The sequence below is a fragment of the Neolamprologus multifasciatus genome, chromosome 5 (assembly GCF_963576455.1).
Source record: "Neolamprologus multifasciatus chromosome 5, fNeoMul1.2, whole genome shotgun sequence".
In the NCBI taxonomy this organism is placed as follows: domain Eukaryota; kingdom Metazoa; phylum Chordata; class Actinopteri; order Cichliformes; family Cichlidae; genus Neolamprologus; species Neolamprologus multifasciatus.
The window spans coordinates 20632240-20652477 of NC_140443.1; the positions used below are offsets into that span (position 1 = coordinate 20632240).

The following is a 20238-nucleotide window of genomic DNA, read 5'->3' on the forward strand; positions in this document are numbered from 1 at the left end:
TGTAAACAAATTATTTGAAGTCTGCATTTTGGGCATAAATATTTTTGGAGTGTATGAAAGCATATCGCAGGTTTATTTTGCCCTCATTTTGTACTGTGACAGTCCAGAGCAGCGCACAGTGAGACAGAAAAATACAGTACGCGTAGATACACATGAAACATATTTTTTTAATACCAGAAAAAAGACATCGAGTAAGCTTTTGTATGGGAAATGCACATCCTGTTGTTGTCAGAGAGCAACCGTATAAGTTGTCAATGAAAAGCTGTGACAATGGGCTTTTCACTAAAAACGCATACTTCTAGTCTGAGACCTCATCTTGTCCTGAGTTCATATTAATGTAACCCACTGCTAGACCAATCATCAGCTTTTTATGCACCTCAGGACATAAATGATTGTTTTTTGTAATGTGCAACAATTTTTAGAGCCATCAGTGGGCTATAACTAAACTTGGCATACCACACCAAATTTAGATTACAGTTTATGGGCTTAGCTGTGGATGTTAATACTTACAGCTGTTAATTAACAAAATATATTGGTTTCATTGAATAAAGGGACATTTAATGTTTTGTCCCAGAGTTTAAAGCTGATTTATATCTCCAGTCCCTTGGCAGGTTACGTGTAAAAGATCACCACATCAAAATGTCCTTATAATAACAACATGTTAACTTCTTGGGTTAAGTTACACATTTGCAGCTTTAGTATTGAGGCTAGTTTCTAGAAACACAACACTGGGGAGGTTTCTCTTCTGGATCCTGCAGCTGTCAAAACAGAATCCCATAAAACCATCTCAGAAAGTCATGCTGACATCCAATCAGATGAGCCCTGAACGTCCTTGTTACTTCATTGTGCTTCTTTACCATTTGTTTGAAAGCTAAGTGCTTGAGGATGAAATGCACAAACCATTTTTTCCTTCTGCTGTCACCACCTGAACAGGAGTGAGTTAACACACGTGTAGCACTTCAGTTAGGATGAAGGCAGAGGATTAACATCAAAGAGCGTCATATAAAGAACAGTCTGTAATGCCTCAGAGACGGATTACACAGGTTTAAGCTCCACAGGAAATATATCTGCTGTCAAAAAAACAAAAAATGCACTGGACTGACAACAGAATTTCATGACATTAGCCAGTCTTTTCTTAGAAGGTGGCTAGAAACTGACCTTTTCAATCACAGCCCGCCAAGGGAGCAATGAAAACCTCACTGGCAAGTGTAGCGTAAAAAAAAAGCTGTAGCAGGAAATTAGTTTGGGTTCAAACATCCAACTCTCTGGAAAGTTCTGTTGTATCACAGGTCCCCACACCACTCTGCATCTTCTTGAGTGATGTTCTCTTACTGACAAGTCTGCCTGAATAATGAATGAAGTTCTGCAATAAAGTAGTCATGCCTCCATGCCATTGCTATTGACCTGTCACCTTTTAAATGTTAGCATCAGTGAAAACTTCACTGCTACAGCTACAAACCCAGTTACATCAGCGAGGAGCATGCGAAAAATAAGCTAAGGCATTGTACTAAAAATAAAACATGGCTTTTTGCAGGTCTAACAAAAAGACATACTATATAGTTAGACTGTGTGGTGTATGTGTGTGTGAGCCCCAGCTGGTTTGTGTGATAAGCTAATGTAGCGTAGTAGATCACCTCCCTCCATGGAAACCAGTACTGAAAGCTTTCAGAAGCCTTCATTTGCCTACTTCTTCCTAAAAGTAGGAGGAAGCACTCTTTCCTTTACTGAAATACAATATTTATTAACTCTACCTGCTCACTTCACTGAATTATTATATCCCACGAAAATTATTATTTTTACTTTTTCAGCTTTATTTGATAGATGCAGTGAAAAGAGGACAGGAAAGCAGGGTCAAAGAGAGAGGGGGGAAGACATGAGGCAAAGGGTCGGACTCGAGCCCGGGCCAGCCGCTCTCAGCCGTATGGCATGTGGTCAAGAATTGCTTTTACTGAAAATGAAATGCCTTGTGAGCTAATGTAGAAAATTTTCAGCCACCAGTTCTCAGCAGACACCGATGAAGTCGTGTTTCTGTCTAATATTCGCTCTTCTTCATTTGCCCTTCACCAAACGCCTGGCTCATTGTTTCCCAACCGAGTGTTTATTTTTGGCTGACAGGAAAAAGCTGCTGGTGTACAATGGGCGTTTAAAGCTTTTCAACTGAATACAGGTGGCTGTAGCTGCAACTGTTGATGGTAATGAGCAAGCACTGATTAGCAATTATCAACCTTTCATTCACACCCAGTCATGCGATGCATAAATATGGGAAAAAACCCAAACTTATAATGAGTAGAGCCGAGGAAGACACCGAGCGTATGCCAGAGGTGTTTAATTAACCAGAGTTTCTAAATGAACTCATTAACATATTGTGTGAAATCTTACGGCTGCTGTCAGCTCGTGACACGAATTTTGCTGGTTTACATGTCATTACCTCAGATAGAAAACATATATGAACCAGTGCATGGGACAAACTAGCTAATGCATAGCAGCCTTGTGCACAGAGTGATTTGTATAGTCACATAATTAGCCAACCATAAAAGAGGTCCAGAAGGAGAAGACAGTTACTGGCAGGCAAATTGAGCAGCGTGTCCATGTTGGAAACACAGCACCTTCATCAATGAGGGAAGCCATTTATAGAAGCTCCGCTCCTTGAAACGTGGTTTTCCTTCCATGAACAGTGCAGTTCTTCAAGATCTCAACTTTGTTATGCTAGAAAGTAGTAACAAAGCTTTCAAGAATCACCATAACTAAACCTTAGCTCTTATGCAATGAGGAAGTGCTACTTGCAACATAATGCTTTGAAGTCTCTGTTAAATCATTCAGGCTACCACAGAAGATGCATATGGAACACACTGCGACCACTACACAAACAATTTAATCCACATCTCTGCGGCTCACAGATGGGCAGATCTTCTCTATAGATTAGCAGCCACTCTGATGGGACAATTACTTCCTAAGGTGAATTTCTTCCAGCTGATCAAACAGCATCAAAGGCTTGTTATAGATCAATAATGCTGATGCCTAAGTTTAGAGCACAGCTTAATTAGAGCCTGTCCTTCTAAGGGAGCACAAAAATGTACATCACTCTATCTTAGTGTTGTGGCACCAGTTTTAAGAGGAATTTTCCTAAATGTGTGATTGTGAGATATTATCTATTTCCATCTACACAAATAAAAGTTATACAGTTATAGCATCCTTTCAATCTTTGTTTATAGTTTGCACAATAACAATTGCTTATATGCCTTGTGACTCTGTGTTATCCCAGTTGATGCTATATGGCACTGCAATCAGCCTGGCAGCTGTGAAACTGTGCACCATTGATTTATGGCTATTGAAAGCTCACCTAAGCACAATGGAAGAGCTGCTTCACTCTGCAACGACTCCAGAAAGCAACTCATAAAATGCAGACTGTTCTATAGCTCTAAGCGTGATTTTAAGCATATATTTACACACAGAAACAGCACGAGCAAGGTAGGGCGAGAAAGCGCTGCACAGAGACAGAGGCGGCTCTCTGTTCCATTACAAAGCTCCTGCTGAAAACAACAACAGAGTCACCGTTACTGTACTGCCACATCTCTTCTGATCCTCCTGCGCTCCCTGTGACACACTACTGGAAATGGAGTGAATTCCCTCATGCAGAGCAACAGTATCAGCAGACAATGGCCCTTGGGAAGTCATACATCTTAGGCTTTCCTAGAGCGTTTCTTAAATAAATTCAGTATACTTCATATCTTAATGTATTTGCCACTGATTTCCTCCCATCCATACAAAAAGTCATCTGGCGAGCCGTGTCGGGTGAATATGCAGCAGGTAATAGAGCACAGTGCTCTGAGCCAATAGCCTCAGACACACAGAGTGATCTCAGACTTCACAAACAGCACAGCAAAGTGCTTACAGAGAAGTAAGTCGGGCATATCTGATGTGTGCTAAGAAGTTCGGTTAAATGCCTCTAGTCATGGTTGTCTCTGGCTCACTGGGAGGAGATGTTTCCATGCAATTAGTTCAAATAGCCTCTGCTGAGGCAAAAGAAAGAAGTGTCAGTTTTTATTGCTCAGTATCTTGTTCTGGTCCACAGCTTCAGTGGGTACAGAGGCAACACTAAAGGCGCTGAGAAGACAGGGACTTACATTTCAAGTGTGCGAGTGTCAAAAAAAGTCTGTTTTGGGAAAATTTTATGTGCCCCAATTTTTTTTTTAATGAAATTTAACCTGGCATCAGCTATCGGCAGCTGCTCGCATTAAATGTGAAAATAATCATTATGGTTTATGAAATATTCTTTGACTCTGTCCTCCACAAAGACGACATTTAACAACCTCCTCTGTACCCTTAACAAGTGGCTGAAAGTACAGTTCCTCGAACGGCCACTACAAGCTTGCTCCCATATCAAAATGCCCAAACTGAATGATAGTGGATGCTGACACGAGTAGGTAGCTAAACGCTAACTGTTGCTAAATTTGACCTCTTGAACATGTTTGTGGTGCTGGTGCCTTTTGGAGTATTTTTAAAAACAACTATTGGAGAAAAAAGCTATGGTTTCCTATGACTTATGTGTCCAACTGTATAAGCAGTTCAAGAAGGCTGCTGTAGTGAAATTCTATCATTATTTATTGTGTTTTTGCTAGCAATAATTAGATCAGCACTAGCATTAGCACAAGCTAACCAAGCTAGGTAGCTAACATAGCTCTGTCTATGCTTACAGTATATATGTTTGCCTTCTGATACTGCTTAAAGTTGGCCTGTTGCTTGCAGATTCAAATAAAAATAAGGCATTTCAAATGTTTTTTTAAATTATTTCTAACTACTTAGTAAGAATTCAATTAATTAACAAACAATTAAATTTGCTTGAGATAAATACTCAAAATGTTCAGAAAACCGTTTCACGGTTTAGAGTAAGGCCTGCTTGATGCCAAATCCTGACTTAGTGATTTATTGATTGGCCATGATTCCTCTGAGACTGAACTGTACCTTGGGGAGAGCTGAGCAACAGAAGCATGCTGGGATCTGCAGTATTACATAGCCTGATTTCATTCACAGCTGCTTACTCTTTCATGCCACCAGGCCACACTACTATAAATATTACAACATTCGGTATACTCTTGCCTGTATCAACAAGAGCTTATCTGTTACTGATGGAATGATTACTGGAGAGTTTATGTTTAGGATGGACCAATTACAAATCCAGACTTGAGTGTTTGCAAATCTATTCATAACTCTCCCAAACATGAGTGCAAACTATGAAGTGCTGCATGTGTCCTTCACTGCTTTGATATGAAAAATGGGGGAAAGAGTTATAACCTCGGGGGTGGTTATAACTCCAAAAGGCCCAGAATGAAGATATCTGGAGCTATAGACATTTTGAATCACACCTTGTCCCTCTGGCATTAAGTCAAGCATTGTTAATGTGCAATAAAAAATTTATCAGCACTGAAAAATAAATGAGGCAGAGTATGTGTTTGGGAACTAGCCACTTCACTGATGCAACTTTTCAATTAAGCTTTAGGAACAAGATTGCATTTAATGGCTGCTATTTAGCCTCAGTTGGACTTTTCTGGGGGGGGGGGGGGGGGGGGGGGGGAGGACTTTTCTCTTTCCCATATTAAAGTACTGTAGACCCCATAAGGTAAAGCCTCTATTTGTCTCACCAACACCCACTACCCTCTAGCTGCTTTCCTTCAAATGTTTCGGGGCCCCATAATTGTATATACAGTCTTCATCATGTACAGTTCTTATGTGTTTACCTCAGTGCTATATACTAGTATAAGCACGGAAGGACATAAATTATCCACCTATTTCAAACTATTGGGCTGTGTAATAAATTCAAGCACGATGGCACAGCCTTAGTGGAAAACGGTCATGTACCAGTGTTGAAAAGTACAGTAATGCATGTAAAGAACCTAGAGGCAATACATGAGCTGGAAATGATGCTTCTTAAAATGTTTTTTGAAACCTGTTTATAATAGTTTTCAAATATTTCACGCGAATGCCAAATTGAACTGATTATTCATAAATAATTGTGCTGTGGACAATGTCACAAGCTTATCATGAATTTGTAATGTGTGAATTTGCAATGTAAACAATTAGTATTTGGTCATGCTTCTGATCTCTGTTTTATAACTAGCAGTGAATAGAAGCTGATTCAGTTTATTCAGACTCAATCATTTATTTTCACATTTAGTCTCCCTGTGGTCAAGTTTATTATTCCATGTATTAACATATTAATAAAACCTGTTAAATTTGTTTACATTCACAAGGTGTGGAATATAACATATAAGGCTGGTAGCTCATTTTTATTTAGTTCTTTGAGTCGCTCTTTTAGTTTAGTTGTTATATTTTCACCCGCTATGTTTAACAGATGGCTGTAGACACTTGCTGTTAAACATCTCTCTCTCCTGACCTCCTCTGTACAATGAAATTTGAAATTTGGGTTTCTTACTCCGCAGTGCGGTCCTGTGTAATGCAGCATACCTCAGCCTTTTCTACCTGTTTCTCTTCCTTAAGAATGGCTTCTTGGCAGCTGCCCTTCCACTGAGAACATTTCTGATGAGGCTTCACTGAACAGTAGATGATCAGCTGAAGGGTCAGGTGTATCTTTCAGGTTCCATGTCAGGTCTTTGCTGGATATTTTCTTAAGGACATGACTTTCATATACTGTTCATCTCCTCTTGGTCTTTTTTTTTTGTTCGATTTTTTAGCCCTGCCACTTCTTCTTTTGTCCTCCATTTGTCTAGGTTTCTCAACACTGCACACCATGCTGAGATATGCCACAGTTTTGGATAATAACTCTTTGGCAATCACCTTGTTGGTGCAAATACGCCATTTTACGCCTGTCAAACTGTGATATTTGGCATTTTACATAGAGTCATCTGAAGAAATGGGAACAAACTATTTTAATAAGTAATCACAGGTAAAAATGTAAATGTAAAAAATGATTTTGCAGTTGCTGAGGTTGTGATATTTTAACATGGCTTTCAGTTCTAATTAAATACTGCAGTCTCAACAATAATTGTAAAGGGTGGTGCTAATAAATATTGAAATGTTTCTATGTGAACATTTAACAAAGAGTGCCTGCTAAACTGGTGAGTCGGGGAAGGCTGTTAATATCACCTGTAAATAAATAAAGAAAGAAATTGCTACTCATCAAAATGAACTTGGTAGATCTTTACAGATTTTGCCATCACCACAAATATGTGGCCAGACACTAAAATTATAACACCCTCAGTGACAAACATTTCATTGGAGATAGGAAGATTTTATTGTGTTTTCAAACATGATCTGTTTAAACTGCATTGTTAAAGGGATTTGACATGAAGAACAAAGAATGCTTGCTTGTTCCAGTGTTGACAGAACGTCTGGCATAGAAAAGGAGGGTGGTGTCATAATGGGACATAATTTCTTTGAGCAATGTGGCTGAATATTAGAGACAAATAATTAGGAGCTTCAGAAATTCAAGGTCAGAGATATAGGTTCTTTGAATAGACGAGTTACATAAATTATGCAGGAACCCCTGTTTCAAAGAGGTGTTTGAGATTTCTTTGAGTAATGATATTGCCATGAGATCTTTTGTATCTAAAATACTTAGCGTGCTGTTCCATAGGGGAGGCATTCTCCTGTCTTCCAGATATATTTCAGGCATTTTGAGATGACACAAAAGAGGAAGTAAATTCAGTCTGGAAAAACCTCCTTTTCACCCTGTTTAGTAATGAAATAGACACTAAACAGGAATTTGCAGAATCCACAAAAACCCATACTTTAACATGGAACCGGCTTTGTTTTTAACATTTACTCTGAATACTGAGTCAGTCACATCTTTGGCGAGTTGGTTCACTTAAAAAAGTTGTTAACACGACAACATCCATCGATCCAGAGGAGCGCACTTCTCTTGTTCCTGCACTGTGTTGTGAGCCTGTTAATGAGCTGGAAGATTGAATACTGAACTGGAAATGAGACAGAGGTGGCTAATAAAGCCAAGAGGGGTGACAGTGGGAAGGAGGAGGTGTTGTGTGATGATGTCTAAAAATACATAATGTGCACATGGAGGCTTCTCGCAGTTATGACATTGATGAAACTCTTCATCCTCTTTGTTGCCATTTAAAACAAACATTCAGTAATTACCGCGGGAGACACTAGAGTGGAACCTGTGAAGGGGAATAATGAAAGTTGTCATGTTTTCATGCTAAAAGACAAAAGGAGGTTTAATTGACTCACCGGAGAACACAGCATCCGGCGCTTTCTCCAAGGAAAGCGCACCTGGTTGGCATTAGATTATTGATCAGAGAACAGCTAACAAAATTAGTTTCCACAGCTATACTAATTGAATAGAGAGTGATGAATAAGCAACTTTGCAGACAGTTTTGAAGTTCACCTTGAGCACAACAACGCCTTTTTCTCTATCCATCGCTCATTCTTTCTGCCCTGCTGCGGGAAGTGACAGCTTAAAAGCCCTGGTTCAGGTCAAAAGAAAGTCAGACATTAGATCAAACCAGAGATGTACGCCAGCTTCTGGATGTTAAACTGGAATCCACGTCCTCTCTTTTTTTGGTTTGTTGTTGTTTTGGTCTTTAGAAGATTTCTAAATTTAAACCTCAGTCGTCAGGATCAAAATATGGATATACGATTATCTAAAACTTAAGCGCCAGAAGCCTTGCTGGCTGTTTGCTAATGACACAATCTCTCAGTATACCCACTACTTTCACTTGATCTCCTGTGCCAAAGTGAACACCTGTAAGAAAAAAGTGCTGAGTGACACACTACCTTAGCAGCAAATGATGAGCTTGGCTTTTCCAAGAGGTCCCAGAGTTTCTTCCTCTTTTCGGAACAACACGTGGTAGTAAACTCCTCTCCTTCCCTCTCCCTCATGTTCTCGGCCTCTCTTTTGAGCTCTTCGTTCATCTGCTCCTTTTTCTGGTGATACCTGGCCTGGCAGCAGGACTCAAGGTAGATCTCGTCGATGCCCCAGAAGTCCAGCTCTTGGCTGAATGAGAGCGCGCACATTTCCTCCATCATGTGCAACTTCCCAGTGCGATAGAAGTTGAGGATGGAAGTGAAGGCGCCGGGGTGTCTGTCGAAAAAGTACTCGTTGGTATCCAGGCTATAATCATCGCATATCTCCATGATAGAGTCGTGGGTGTTGCAGTCTCGTAGTTTGCCCAGACGTGTGCGGGGCAGCCTATCCAGAGTCCTCCACAGAACTTCGTGGAGAAGACCCCCAACGTTGAGTCTCACCCGGCGGGAGTGGGTCTTGCTGCGGATGATGTCAATTGTATCCGGCGGCAGCGTGGTGCCCAACCGAGGTCCTGTTTTGATCATCTTCACTCAAGTCACTGGGTCACTTGAAAACACTGGAAGATGCAGGATGGTGGATTAAAAGAACATGGTCCTGGAGATGACCGCATCAGGGTCCCCTTTCGTTTCTTTTGCCTGACAAAAAGAAGAAGAAAAGGGGGGGAAATTAATGTGGGTGCTGCTGAACGGGCACTGCTGGTGTCCTACAACAGCAATGTCAGGTGGTTTATCCACTCATCAGAGAACCAAATAGATATTTTAATCAGCTTTAAGAGGCACAGCCGCTTTTCTTGCTGACAAGGATGGCGGGGTGGGGGAGCGGAGTCAATGATAAACTGGATTCCACTTGCGAGCGCTGTCCGGTGCTGAAACGTCCATCACTCCCAGGACCGCCGTCTTTTCGCTGTCCACGAAATCCGGTGCTGAAACGTCTCAGCTATCAATCTCGGCCCAAAGGCACTTGTGTTAGGTGTTGTTATGAGCATACGTTGCTGAACTGTTCTCTGGAGTGATATTAAGCTGGGCTAATGCCGATTATCAACTTTGATTAAGGGCTCATAACACACTGTATCATCCTCTAAGACCATTCTGTGGACTGTCCTCACAGTAGTGCAGGGTTTTCCGGGGTTTACATAACGACAAGTTATTATCAAAAGAGGAATAATTGATATATAAAGTTGTTGTTTTTTTTTTACCCCTTTAGTCAAGCATGCCGTGACCACTACTGACTCATTCAGCAAAACTGCATTTACATATATATTTATATATTTATTTTAAAGTAACCCACATGAGCTGAAAGTGGAACTCGTGCATGTTGTAACGATGGCCAGCTACGCCAAACGAACAGGACACAGCATCTCGAAGTCTGCTACACAATCACAAAGCTTATAAGACTTAAACCACAAACTAAAACAGGATCGCACACGACAAAGAAATAAACGTAACGCATACCTGTCTTCTTTATATCCCGATTCACCTCAAGGAGCGGCATCAGCAACATTTCGAGACTAAACGCGTTCAAACTTGTTACTGCTCTCCGGCTCTTCGGCTCTCTTTTGGGAGCTGATGGAGGCATCATGAGCTGCGTACCGACATGTTGAAAACTATAAGTGCTTTTTGCAGGAATCAACACGTCCAGTCTGCCCTGTGCACCGCTCCGGAAGCGAATCAACAAGTAGAGCTCCTGAGAGTTAGTCGGGAATGCTCCTGGTGTGTCTCCTCCACCTGCTCAAAGTGTGCGTGCGTGCTGGCCGGCGCCTTTGACTGTGAACGGGATCCTGCAGGGGCTGATTTCACTCGGGCTCCTCCAGCGGCGCAGGCTGTGTGAGTTTAACCCTCGCGGGCCCAGGCAGCGAGTAATAGCTCAGTGCATCAGTGCTTCGTGCTGGAGTGTTATAGAGCTACAAAACTCACATGTCTGGCCAGAACTGGACAAAGTATAACCTTTCACAAAGTTCATACAGGTTAGACAATCTGTGGAGTGAGCATTAATCAAGCAATTTGTCATTCAAAGCCAATACTTGCACTTTGCACTCACATCACAATAAATAAGAGACATGCTGTAAGTACCTCTTTGATCCTTAAGTGCTTCCTAAACATTAAAATACAATATTTGACATTAGGGAAGATTGGCCAGCTACTTAACTCACTCTTGGAGAGGACAATCTGACAGTCTGGGTTTTGTGGCTTGGCCTGATGTATTGCAAAAGTTTCTCATTAATCCTCACACAATGGGCTAACATTTAAAAGACAATTACAGTGAGGTCTGTGGGAGCATTTTCCAGTCTGGATTTAAGACACAGACATCCTCTCTGCTTTTCAGATTAGGCTTTAAACTTTCATTTTTGACAGAGTATATAGTTAGGTTGGATCAGGTGACCTGGAATCACCCTTAGTTATGCTGTAATAGGCATGTGTCGTTGGGGACTTCACCTTTTCTCACTCACTATGTGTTTATAGACCACTCTGCATCATTAGTTATTACTTTTCTCTGGTTATTACTTCTCTCTTCCTCCCCTCACCACAAACTGATGTGGCAGATGGCCACGCCTCCATTTGCAATAAGTGATATAACACACAAGATTGTTGTCCTTTGAAGACCTGCACAGCGCTTTACAATCTGTGACCTATCATCTCCTGCCAGTGACTGATCATTGCTTTCCAAACAGCGTATAAATCCAAACTTCACTTCGCAAACAGCAGGCGTGTGTTAGTGTGACAGATGTGTGACTGGCTCTGTTTACAGTACAGGCAGTCCCTTCATTACACTTAGTCTCTGCAGCTGACAAAAAAGAGTGCGTACGTTTTTACTGTTTCCTCCCCATAAATGAAGGCAATTTTCAGTGTCTTATGAGGTTTTACTGAAAAATAAAATAGTAGGTGTAGAATGGGCATCCAAAACACCCTCTCTAAAGAAGACTGACAGCAGATGATTACAATATTATTTATATTTATTGATAAATAGCAAAGAAAAATGCAAACTTTATTGCATAAATAAGAAAATATAAAAGTACAAAAGACATAGAGACACTATAAACAAAGTTTTTGTGTTGAAATGTGCATACAATTGTTGTTCTTGCTCATTTTCCTAGTGAGTATTTCGAGGTTTATATCGGACAGGCAAGTCTCCTTCAGGTTGTAGCATCCCAAATCCATAACGACTGGTATTTATTTCTGGCATCTGAGCATTTGGGTCACAAAGCTCCAAATCATAGTCAGTCAACACCATGTAAACAAACCTGTTGAGGAAAAACACAGATAAAACACAGAATTAGGGTATTGGAGCAGAAATGTAAAACTCTAGCGTGGAACGTTTTGAGGCTCTCAACGACCCTAAAGTTGTAGGGTAAAAATAAATCTAGGGCACTCACTGTCTGATGGTATTGATGGCAAACTGCTTTCCTACACAGCCATTGGTCCCTGCACCCCATGGCATAGTGTAATATTTCAGCCGCTTCCCTCCTTTATAAAAATCCTTCTTCACAGATCCGTCTTCTCTCAGAAAGCGATCGTACTTGTATTTCTGGAAAGGAAACACAGTTTTTGCAAAGCAGCTATTAGATGCAAGTAATATCAGAATAATCACTCAAATGCATTGGCATTTGTCTGACATTTATTTCTTAAGTATGCCCCTCCTTCCCACACCCATCGGCTCATTTTCTGTTCCCATGCTCTGCTAATCCCTCGGTGGCCCACAGCTCCGGACTTGACCTCTCGCTGGGTAGCACAAGGTAAGCTTTGTGTAGGCGTTGTTTCCATGTTACATAAACAACCGCAGGTACTAATTACACTTAACTCTGCCTTCAATGAGTCCATAAGATAATTACTGCTATTCCTGTTGGCAGCACAGGGAGATTTTCATGGATTAGAGACTGGAAACAAGACAGGAAGACAAACCTGTGGCTCGTGGTAGATCTCAGGGTCCATTTGAGGGCTGACGTAGGGAAACAAACACACTCTGTCTCCTTTTCTCAGCAGGTACCGTCGGCCATCGGCCATGCAGAGGGTCTTTTCCCGCACTACCTCTCTTGTAATGAACGGGCCGGCAGTGAGTCTCAGTGCTTCTTCCAAGGCACTATCTGAGAGGGGGTTGAAAAAGGCGCTTTCAAATAAAATGTATTATCATTATTATTATTATTAAAGAAATAGTCAGTATCTGCAGTATTTCTAAACTTTATATGATTTCTTTTGCTACTACCATCTTGCTATTAACAAACTGCAGTCATGCTCTTAAAAAGCACACCATTGTGGTGTGATGGTTAGCAGCATCGCCTCACAGCGTGAAGTTGCTGGGTTCTACTTTCTCTGTTGTTTTCCTCTGCGGGATCTCTCTGGGCATACCAGCTTCCTCCCACAGTCCACAGACATGCATGGCAGGTTAACTAGTGATTCTAAAATGGGCGCAAGTGTGAAATTTTGTCTTTATCTCCGTGTTAGTCCTGCGACAAACTGCTGGTCTGTCCAGGGTGCACCCTGCGTCTCACTGCTGGAATAAGCTCTAGTTGCCCTTGAATTGGATAAGTTAGAGAAAATAGATGGATGGACCTGATCAAGGGGGTCTATTATTGTGCCATTCATTGGTGTAGTGGTTAACACATGGGCCTAATGCTTAAAGCTCTCAGGCTCAAGACTGGGAGGAGACACAAATCCCTGAGAGGGTCATGTCAGGAAGAGAATCCTGTGTAAATCAAATATGTGGCTCTGTCCACTGTGGTGACTGCTTGTTAATAGTGGGCAGCCACATGAGGCTTTTATTTATTTTCTTTTTCTGTGTGCTGCACAGTGGTACATGCTCATATTAAACATGGCTATAGATTCAAATAATCAAATCTGTGTATGTGCAACTATGTGAGCCAAAAGTTCAGAGGTCAGACTGCTCTAAACACTTTAAGACTGTTTTTTTTTCTACTTTTGGACATATATGATGCCGCCAAGAGCTAATGCCCCCATTATGGTCATCACACAGCAGTCCCATCCACCTGCTGCTCAAACCTTTTGTTTTTGTGGGGGCAGCTAGTTTACGTAAAGGGAGGGGGACAGGAACTCAAACATCTTGTTTATGTTCCTGACACTATGATAAACCTACTGTTTACACAGGCTGGAGAAAAGCCCTTACCAAACACTGGGGTGTTCACTTGACTGTCCATGAGGGGAGTCCCTGTGGTGGTTTCCATCTGTGTGTTCTGGCTAAACTCCCTCTTTACTGCCATCAGGGCTTCAGGATTTGTCAACAAGAAGCCCAACAGCCAAAATGCAGCAGGACCAACATTACCCTGGAAACAAACAAAGACTCACATGAGGAGGAGGATGATAAGGTCGCTCACTCTGGCGTTGCATAGTGACAGCGCAGGTGGTTATTTGGTAACGGCAAATAAAAACATCACACGGCAACCTGAGTACTTACACAACCTTCTGTTGAAGTGATAACAAGCCATTATTTTTATTGAAATATAAGTTTCATTAAAACAAAAAATGTAATGAATTTGCACTGCTGGAAAATAATAAAATAAGAATGTCTCGGATTAGAAGAGCCACTCTCTGGATTGTCTCACTATTGGCAGAGGCACAGTGCAGTAATGGTTTACTTAAAAAGGAAAGCCATTGGAAACCTGAGGTCCCCTGCCATCTGCTTGCTTCCAAGGACAGGACACTGAAGCTATTCAGTTTTATAGCAAACGATGGTGCTATTATCTTAGGGGAAAACATAACATAGTGAATAAATTATCACAAAATTGGCTGTTAGTTTATTGGAAATAGACTAATAAGACTATTGATGATCACTTTACCAAACATAAGCATCTCTGATGACAGCACTTGTGTATCCTTTAAAAAGATTTGTCGCCAGGACACAGCTGGCCCATGTATCACAGTCCTAAGTGTGGAAGAGCTTTCCCAGACACAAATATTTTTTTTATATTTAAAGTCATTGCCGTGACTTTGTGCTGAACATTGGGTGGGGGTGGGGGTGGGGGGGGAGTATTATAGGTATAGGTAATTACTGAAATGAGTAAAGAAAATCAACAGCTTATTTATGCAATATAATTCAATTTTAGGGGGGGTATATTGGTTGGGTCTGATTAATGACCCCCCCCCCCCCCCCCCAACCCCCAACATGCCATCAAATGTGTTTGATTTTTCTTTTTTGAGTCATTAGAAAATGTGTTCATGAGTGTTATGAATCAAACAGAAACAAAACAGGTTGACATAAAACAGCAAATGGCTTATTGTATAGGCCAAAACACATATATGATAAATCTTTCATGAAATAAACTCTCCGGCGGGGCTGTGAGCAAGACTCTGAGTCAAAGTCCAGCTTCAAGGTGTTAAGATCAGCTCACTAGCCCAGCTTTACTTTTTGTTTTACAAATATGAAAATTTATTTTTTTTATATGTACACGCTACTTGATAACAAACACATGCACTAATTATTTTCATACTGACTCTTGAATAAAACTAACCTCAACAGTTAATCAGTCATATCTAATACTGCGACAGCACTGAAAAGTGCACTCAGCTTTTGTACCATTATCTGTCTCATAGTGCTTAATCCTTGTAATCTGTAGTGAACAGCACCCTCATGTGCCAAAGAAGAGTACTGCGTTTCTATTTCAGTCCCACCTAAATAAAGTTTTTTTGGACACAAAAGACACAATGGGTGGATGACTGGTTGTGTAAAGCGCTATGGGGTCCTTAGGGACTAGTAAAGCGCTATACAAATACAGGCCATTTACCAGGCCATTTACAATTAATTAATTTTTAGTGAGCTCTAGTGTAATCACCAAAAAAGCCCTCGTTTGTACAAACAGGTCAACATTTCTTGGTTGTCTCACTCACCTGTGTGGCCCAGAGTTGCATCAGTATAGCCCTGTTCTGCATCTCCGCATCGGTTCCATCTTCCTGCAGAAACTGCCTGTAGGCATGCAGCCAAGGGCTGGACCCCGAATCGTCAGTCAGACCTGCTAGAGCCAGAAGCTCCCAGAGTTTGTTTTGAACACTCTGAGCTGTCTTCTTCTCCTCTGTTACACACACATAAACATCATTAAGTGAGTGAATGAACCACGGATGTTACCAAATATAAACAGACGAGGTCACAGTAAATGTCACTGGGCAAGATGCCAGACAAAAATATGCCATTGTATACACGCACAAAAGTACGCACTAATATTTTAACTGGCTGTCTCTGCTATTTTTGTAATGGGTGGAACGGATGGAATTGTACACAATAACGAGGGCCAAGTCCTGAGGCGACAGGCTCTGTGTTGTGATAATGAAGTAAGTTATCAGTGGAGTGATGACGATGACGAAGTCTTTAGAAACACAAACTCCTAGACACTATGTAAGCACGTGAGTAAGCAATCCCCACCATGACAACCACAAAACAAATCTATGGGAGCAGTCAGTGGTGATGTCAAACCACATTAAGCGAGACATGATGTAAACAGTGACGTCAAGTAACACTCTCATCTGACTCATGACTTCATGCTTCTTTTAGTGTTCATTTAGTAAAAGTTAACCACAAAACTTGACCCAAAACTAAATTTACATGTTTTTTTTCTTCAGACAATAATGTTATTTATCCATCTGGAAGATTCTCATCCAAGTTTCATTTTGAGATATGCACCTTCTCTTGAATATAATGGAACTAAATAGCACTCATCTTGTGGTGCCCAATATGCCATAAAGGTTTATTTAAAAATCTCACAATCATGACTCAATTACTCCAAAGCAAAATCCACAAACCTTGGTGCAAGCAGTCACATGCAGGAGCTATGTTTACAGAACTACAGCCTGTGTAAGGAAGCATACGTCTACCTGTGACATATTTACAGCTTCCCTCTTGACTGAGCTGTAATGATAGGACCATTATTTTGCTCGTGGGTGTAGCTCAGTAAACAGTAAATAGTTCTTAGATGAAACTGATTACAACAAGGTTTGTAATTTTTTTTTTTGAGTGGCAAGATTTCTGCAGTGTCATCTAATTATGCTTACGGGAAGGCTGGCACCTCTACAGCCAATCAACCAAAAGTGCTCCTTTGATTTTGAAGTTCATCTCTTTACCTTGTGTGAGAGTGCCCCTTGCCATTTTGACAAGAAGACCATCAAACTTCTTGTACTCCTCGTAGACACTCGAAGGGTCTATGGGGTTGTTGTTCTGTTCTCCTCCAAACAGCGTCAGGTACCCCGCCCTTCACGGAAAGAAGAAACACAAAACGTGTGAGTGTGTGGGCGATGAGAAGATAACCAGCACATGACACAATTTTAAATGGTACTTTTCCATTTAGTCCCCATGACACAGTAAAGATCCCCATAGCTTTCATTTTTAAAACAACCTTTGACTCACATCAGCCAAAAATGTTCAACCGGAAAAGTGACCCACAAACATTTTTATGACACAGCGTGGTCATCCTACATTTTTGTTGCTGGGTTTACAAACAGATGACCACAGGATGGATCGGTGTGTAAACTGTTTGGTCGGAAGCTTTTGACATAGTTAACAGCATTAGTGCGCGTGTGTGGGTGGATGAGGCTTTTTCCTACCTAAATAACAAGCTGTAAGAGAAATTAAATAGTCCCTCCTCTTTCCAGTCTTTCTGGTTCTGGGTCGTCTTTGCTTTCATCAAGGCTCGCAGGTTCCTGCTCATGGCGCTGTTAAGAGTGGCCAAGTTCATTCCCACAAAGTGCCTGTAGACATAAACCATTAAAGAAAAGGTTAAACGCCATTCTGCTGAGGGTTAGTCTTGCAAATCAGCTGACAATAATTGATTGTTAAAAACATTGTTGTAGCAAACATTATTTTAAAACGAAAACAAAAATTGATTGAGCTAATTAATAAAGGCAGGGTAATTAGAAAAATGGATGACGCAATCTGAAGAAGCACAGTGCCCAAAAATTCACCTATGACGCTGAAAGATTTTCTCCACCCTTCAATGAAAAAAATGTGCATGCCGGTTAGTTCTGCACAATAACAAACAAAGAGCTAAAATAGATTTCCAAGTATGTGCTGTTGCTCTACAGGAATATCCTCAGTGTTAGTACTTTAACCAGTCTTTATCTCTGTGTTAGTTAGTTAAAACCTTAACCAGTGAATTTCCAAGAGGATTCTCACTTCCCAAATAACATAAAAATGAAATTGAAAATTTAAAGAAAGTGTTTTTTGCTATTGCTTCAGTACCTTTTCATGATTTCTTTCGATTTAGCCTGCTGGCTATACGGGAGGCGCAGTCTGAAGATCCTCTCCATCAGCACCTGCGCGTAACGTGTGAAGTCCAGGGAATCGAAGTCACCCAGGACTGTGTCGTAGGAGTGTGGATCCAGGAGCATCGTCACATAGCGGCCAGCAACTCGCACCTGCAGAGCCAAAAGCGGACACTGAGTAAATGCTCTTAAAACATCTGTATATGCTTTAGAAAATGCACTGAACAGATGGCAGTGCTCCTTGAGTGCTCTGAATGACACCAACGTAAAAAGATCCCGCTACATGGAAAATTACTTAAAAGTATATTTAAAACAAACAAACAAAACTATGAAATTTTCGTTTTATATCAGGATAACTTAAAATCACAGTTCCTTATGCATCTAAACTTGAATATGTAAATGCATATAATATAACTCACAGTGAAAACGTCACCATGCTTCATCTTCATGCGATTTATGAACTTTGATGCATCTTTTCCAAATTCAAGTGCATGACCTAACCACGGGATTGCTCCTTTGTCTAAAGGTGGTTCCCCCTTGGATCTAAAGGAAATAAAATAAAAGAAATTGTGCATTCAATCTAATGATTACAAAAGCATGTTGCAACAGTTATATGTGATTCATTTCCTCCTCACAGCAACGTGAGCTGGAATCTTTTTTATTATTATCATTTTCTTTTTTATTTAGTCTTCCACATCCGTTTGAATTTGTAGCGAAAACTGATCTTTAGCTCATAGCCTACTATGGAGGGAAAGAGCACAAATAGCATTAACTGGAATTAGCTGAAAAGTTGCAATTACATCATAGATTTTGTCGCTCGTAATTCACCAAAGCAAAACAAAAGCCCGTGAGGTGTGACGCTCAGAGTTGTTTAAGCACACAGCTTAACAGCATTCCTCAAACCGGAGCAGGGAAAAGCCCCACTAAACTGAAACAGATTCGCTCCTGGTCAGTCCCCAATAATTCAAGCCGGGTTTTATTAACACTTCACGAGGATTGCGCGTTAACATTCAGATATTAAAGAAAACACGACTTCACAACAGCACGTCATTCATTTATAAACAACACATGTGGATGAATAAGTTACTTACCTCCATCTGTTTGTTAGAATAAAAATGAGTAGGACGAGCAGGAGGATGGTCCAGATCATCTCGCGTTGTTACGTCTGCGCTCGCTCGGAGTGTCACTGGAGCACCCTGAGACCTCACACTGCATTTATACCAAGCCGTTGCTCAACCCCAGTCATAACAGTGTCATTGTTAACTCCCATGCCATTATCCGCTGTATATTTGATGGCGTCATCACATCAAAAAGAAAAAAAAAGTCTCTTGTCTAAACTGTGACACAGTGACACGAGGGACTCGAACGTCATTCGTCTCATTTGCGTTAGGACCAGGTTTTGCTCTCAGACACTCCCAAAGAATAATAAGAAAGAGACAAAAGTAAGGTGACCCTAAAAGCCTGAACAAGCTTTGTTTCTTATTCACTTATGGAAAGAAAAATGTAAGAGGTGTGGGAAGGTGGAAAAAGTGATAAGCAGTGCTTCATATCAGGTGTCAAAACCGGTTTGGTCCACATGAAATTTAACACTGAAAGTGACGTTTCCATTAAGGCTCGCTTCTTCTTTTTTTTAAAATTAAGGTTCACATAAGAACTGAAAACATTTTTCTTGGTTTGTTTTTCCTCCTCGGGAATATCCCTTGAGTGTGTGTAGTTCCTGCTGCTTGGAGTCTTACACACTTCTTTGGAGGTTAACAGAAATCTGCCAGCAAGAACCAGACTGTAGCTGAATGCTGTAACTCTCCTAGAGTCACTCACACATGCAGTTGTTTTCTTTAAGTAATGTTTCATCATGTCTCTTCTTGTGTTGTGCTCAGGTCAGCACGTTGACTGTGAAAGATAAAGAAAGGAAGGTGAACGCCTCAATCAAGAGTGCTTGAAGCAGTGTTACCCCTCTCCCCCTTACACTTGCACTTGCACTTACCATAACAACTTGAAAACCCTAGGTGACTTCCTTTTACAGTTAATGCATTCAAAACATTTCCAGAAAACGTGACCTGACTTTGACCTTGAGGTCAAGGTCACTGAGATTCAAATGCATAAGATATACTTATGGTATCAATTTACAAATCCTGTCGCCTTGTTCCCCAATTCACAAACTTAGGTTTCCACAACACCCACCTCATCGGTGAAGTGACAGCAATCAGCCTTTTACAGCTGAGGGGTAAAAAACATTTTCCTGTCCTGTGTTTGGGATAAGAGTGG

General features: G+C 41.0%; 2 protein-coding genes across 2 annotated transcripts in view; both read right to left on the reverse strand.

The window, feature by feature from the left end:
• The window catches only part of LOC146518539 (potassium voltage-gated channel subfamily B member 1-like), a 45142-nt gene extending 34930 nt beyond the window's left edge, over positions 1 to 10212 (reverse strand). The window contains exon 1 of the mRNA XM_085161017.1: positions 8749 to 10212. Within this exon, the coding sequence (XP_085017143.1) occupies positions 8749 to 9303 (555 nt within the window). The 5' untranslated portion in view covers positions 9304 to 10212. The remainder of the gene's footprint in view (positions 1 to 8748) is intronic.
• A 17-nt stretch (positions 10213 to 10229) lies between these two features.
• LOC146518541 (prostacyclin synthase-like) lies at positions 10230 to 20166 on the reverse strand. The gene is made up of 10 exons (XM_085161028.1): positions 19065 to 20166; positions 18393 to 18516; positions 17951 to 18126; positions 17317 to 17460; positions 16837 to 16964; positions 15613 to 15794; positions 13895 to 14051; positions 12676 to 12857; positions 12150 to 12301; positions 10230 to 12017 (listed from the first exon to the last, which is right to left on the reverse strand). Exons 1-10 carry the CDS (start codon positions 19121 to 19123, stop codon positions 11867 to 11869), a joined length of 1455 nt encoding a protein of 484 aa, XP_085017154.1. The 5' UTR covers positions 19124 to 20166; the 3' UTR covers positions 10230 to 11866.
• Positions 20167 to 20238: the final 72 nt, after the last annotated feature.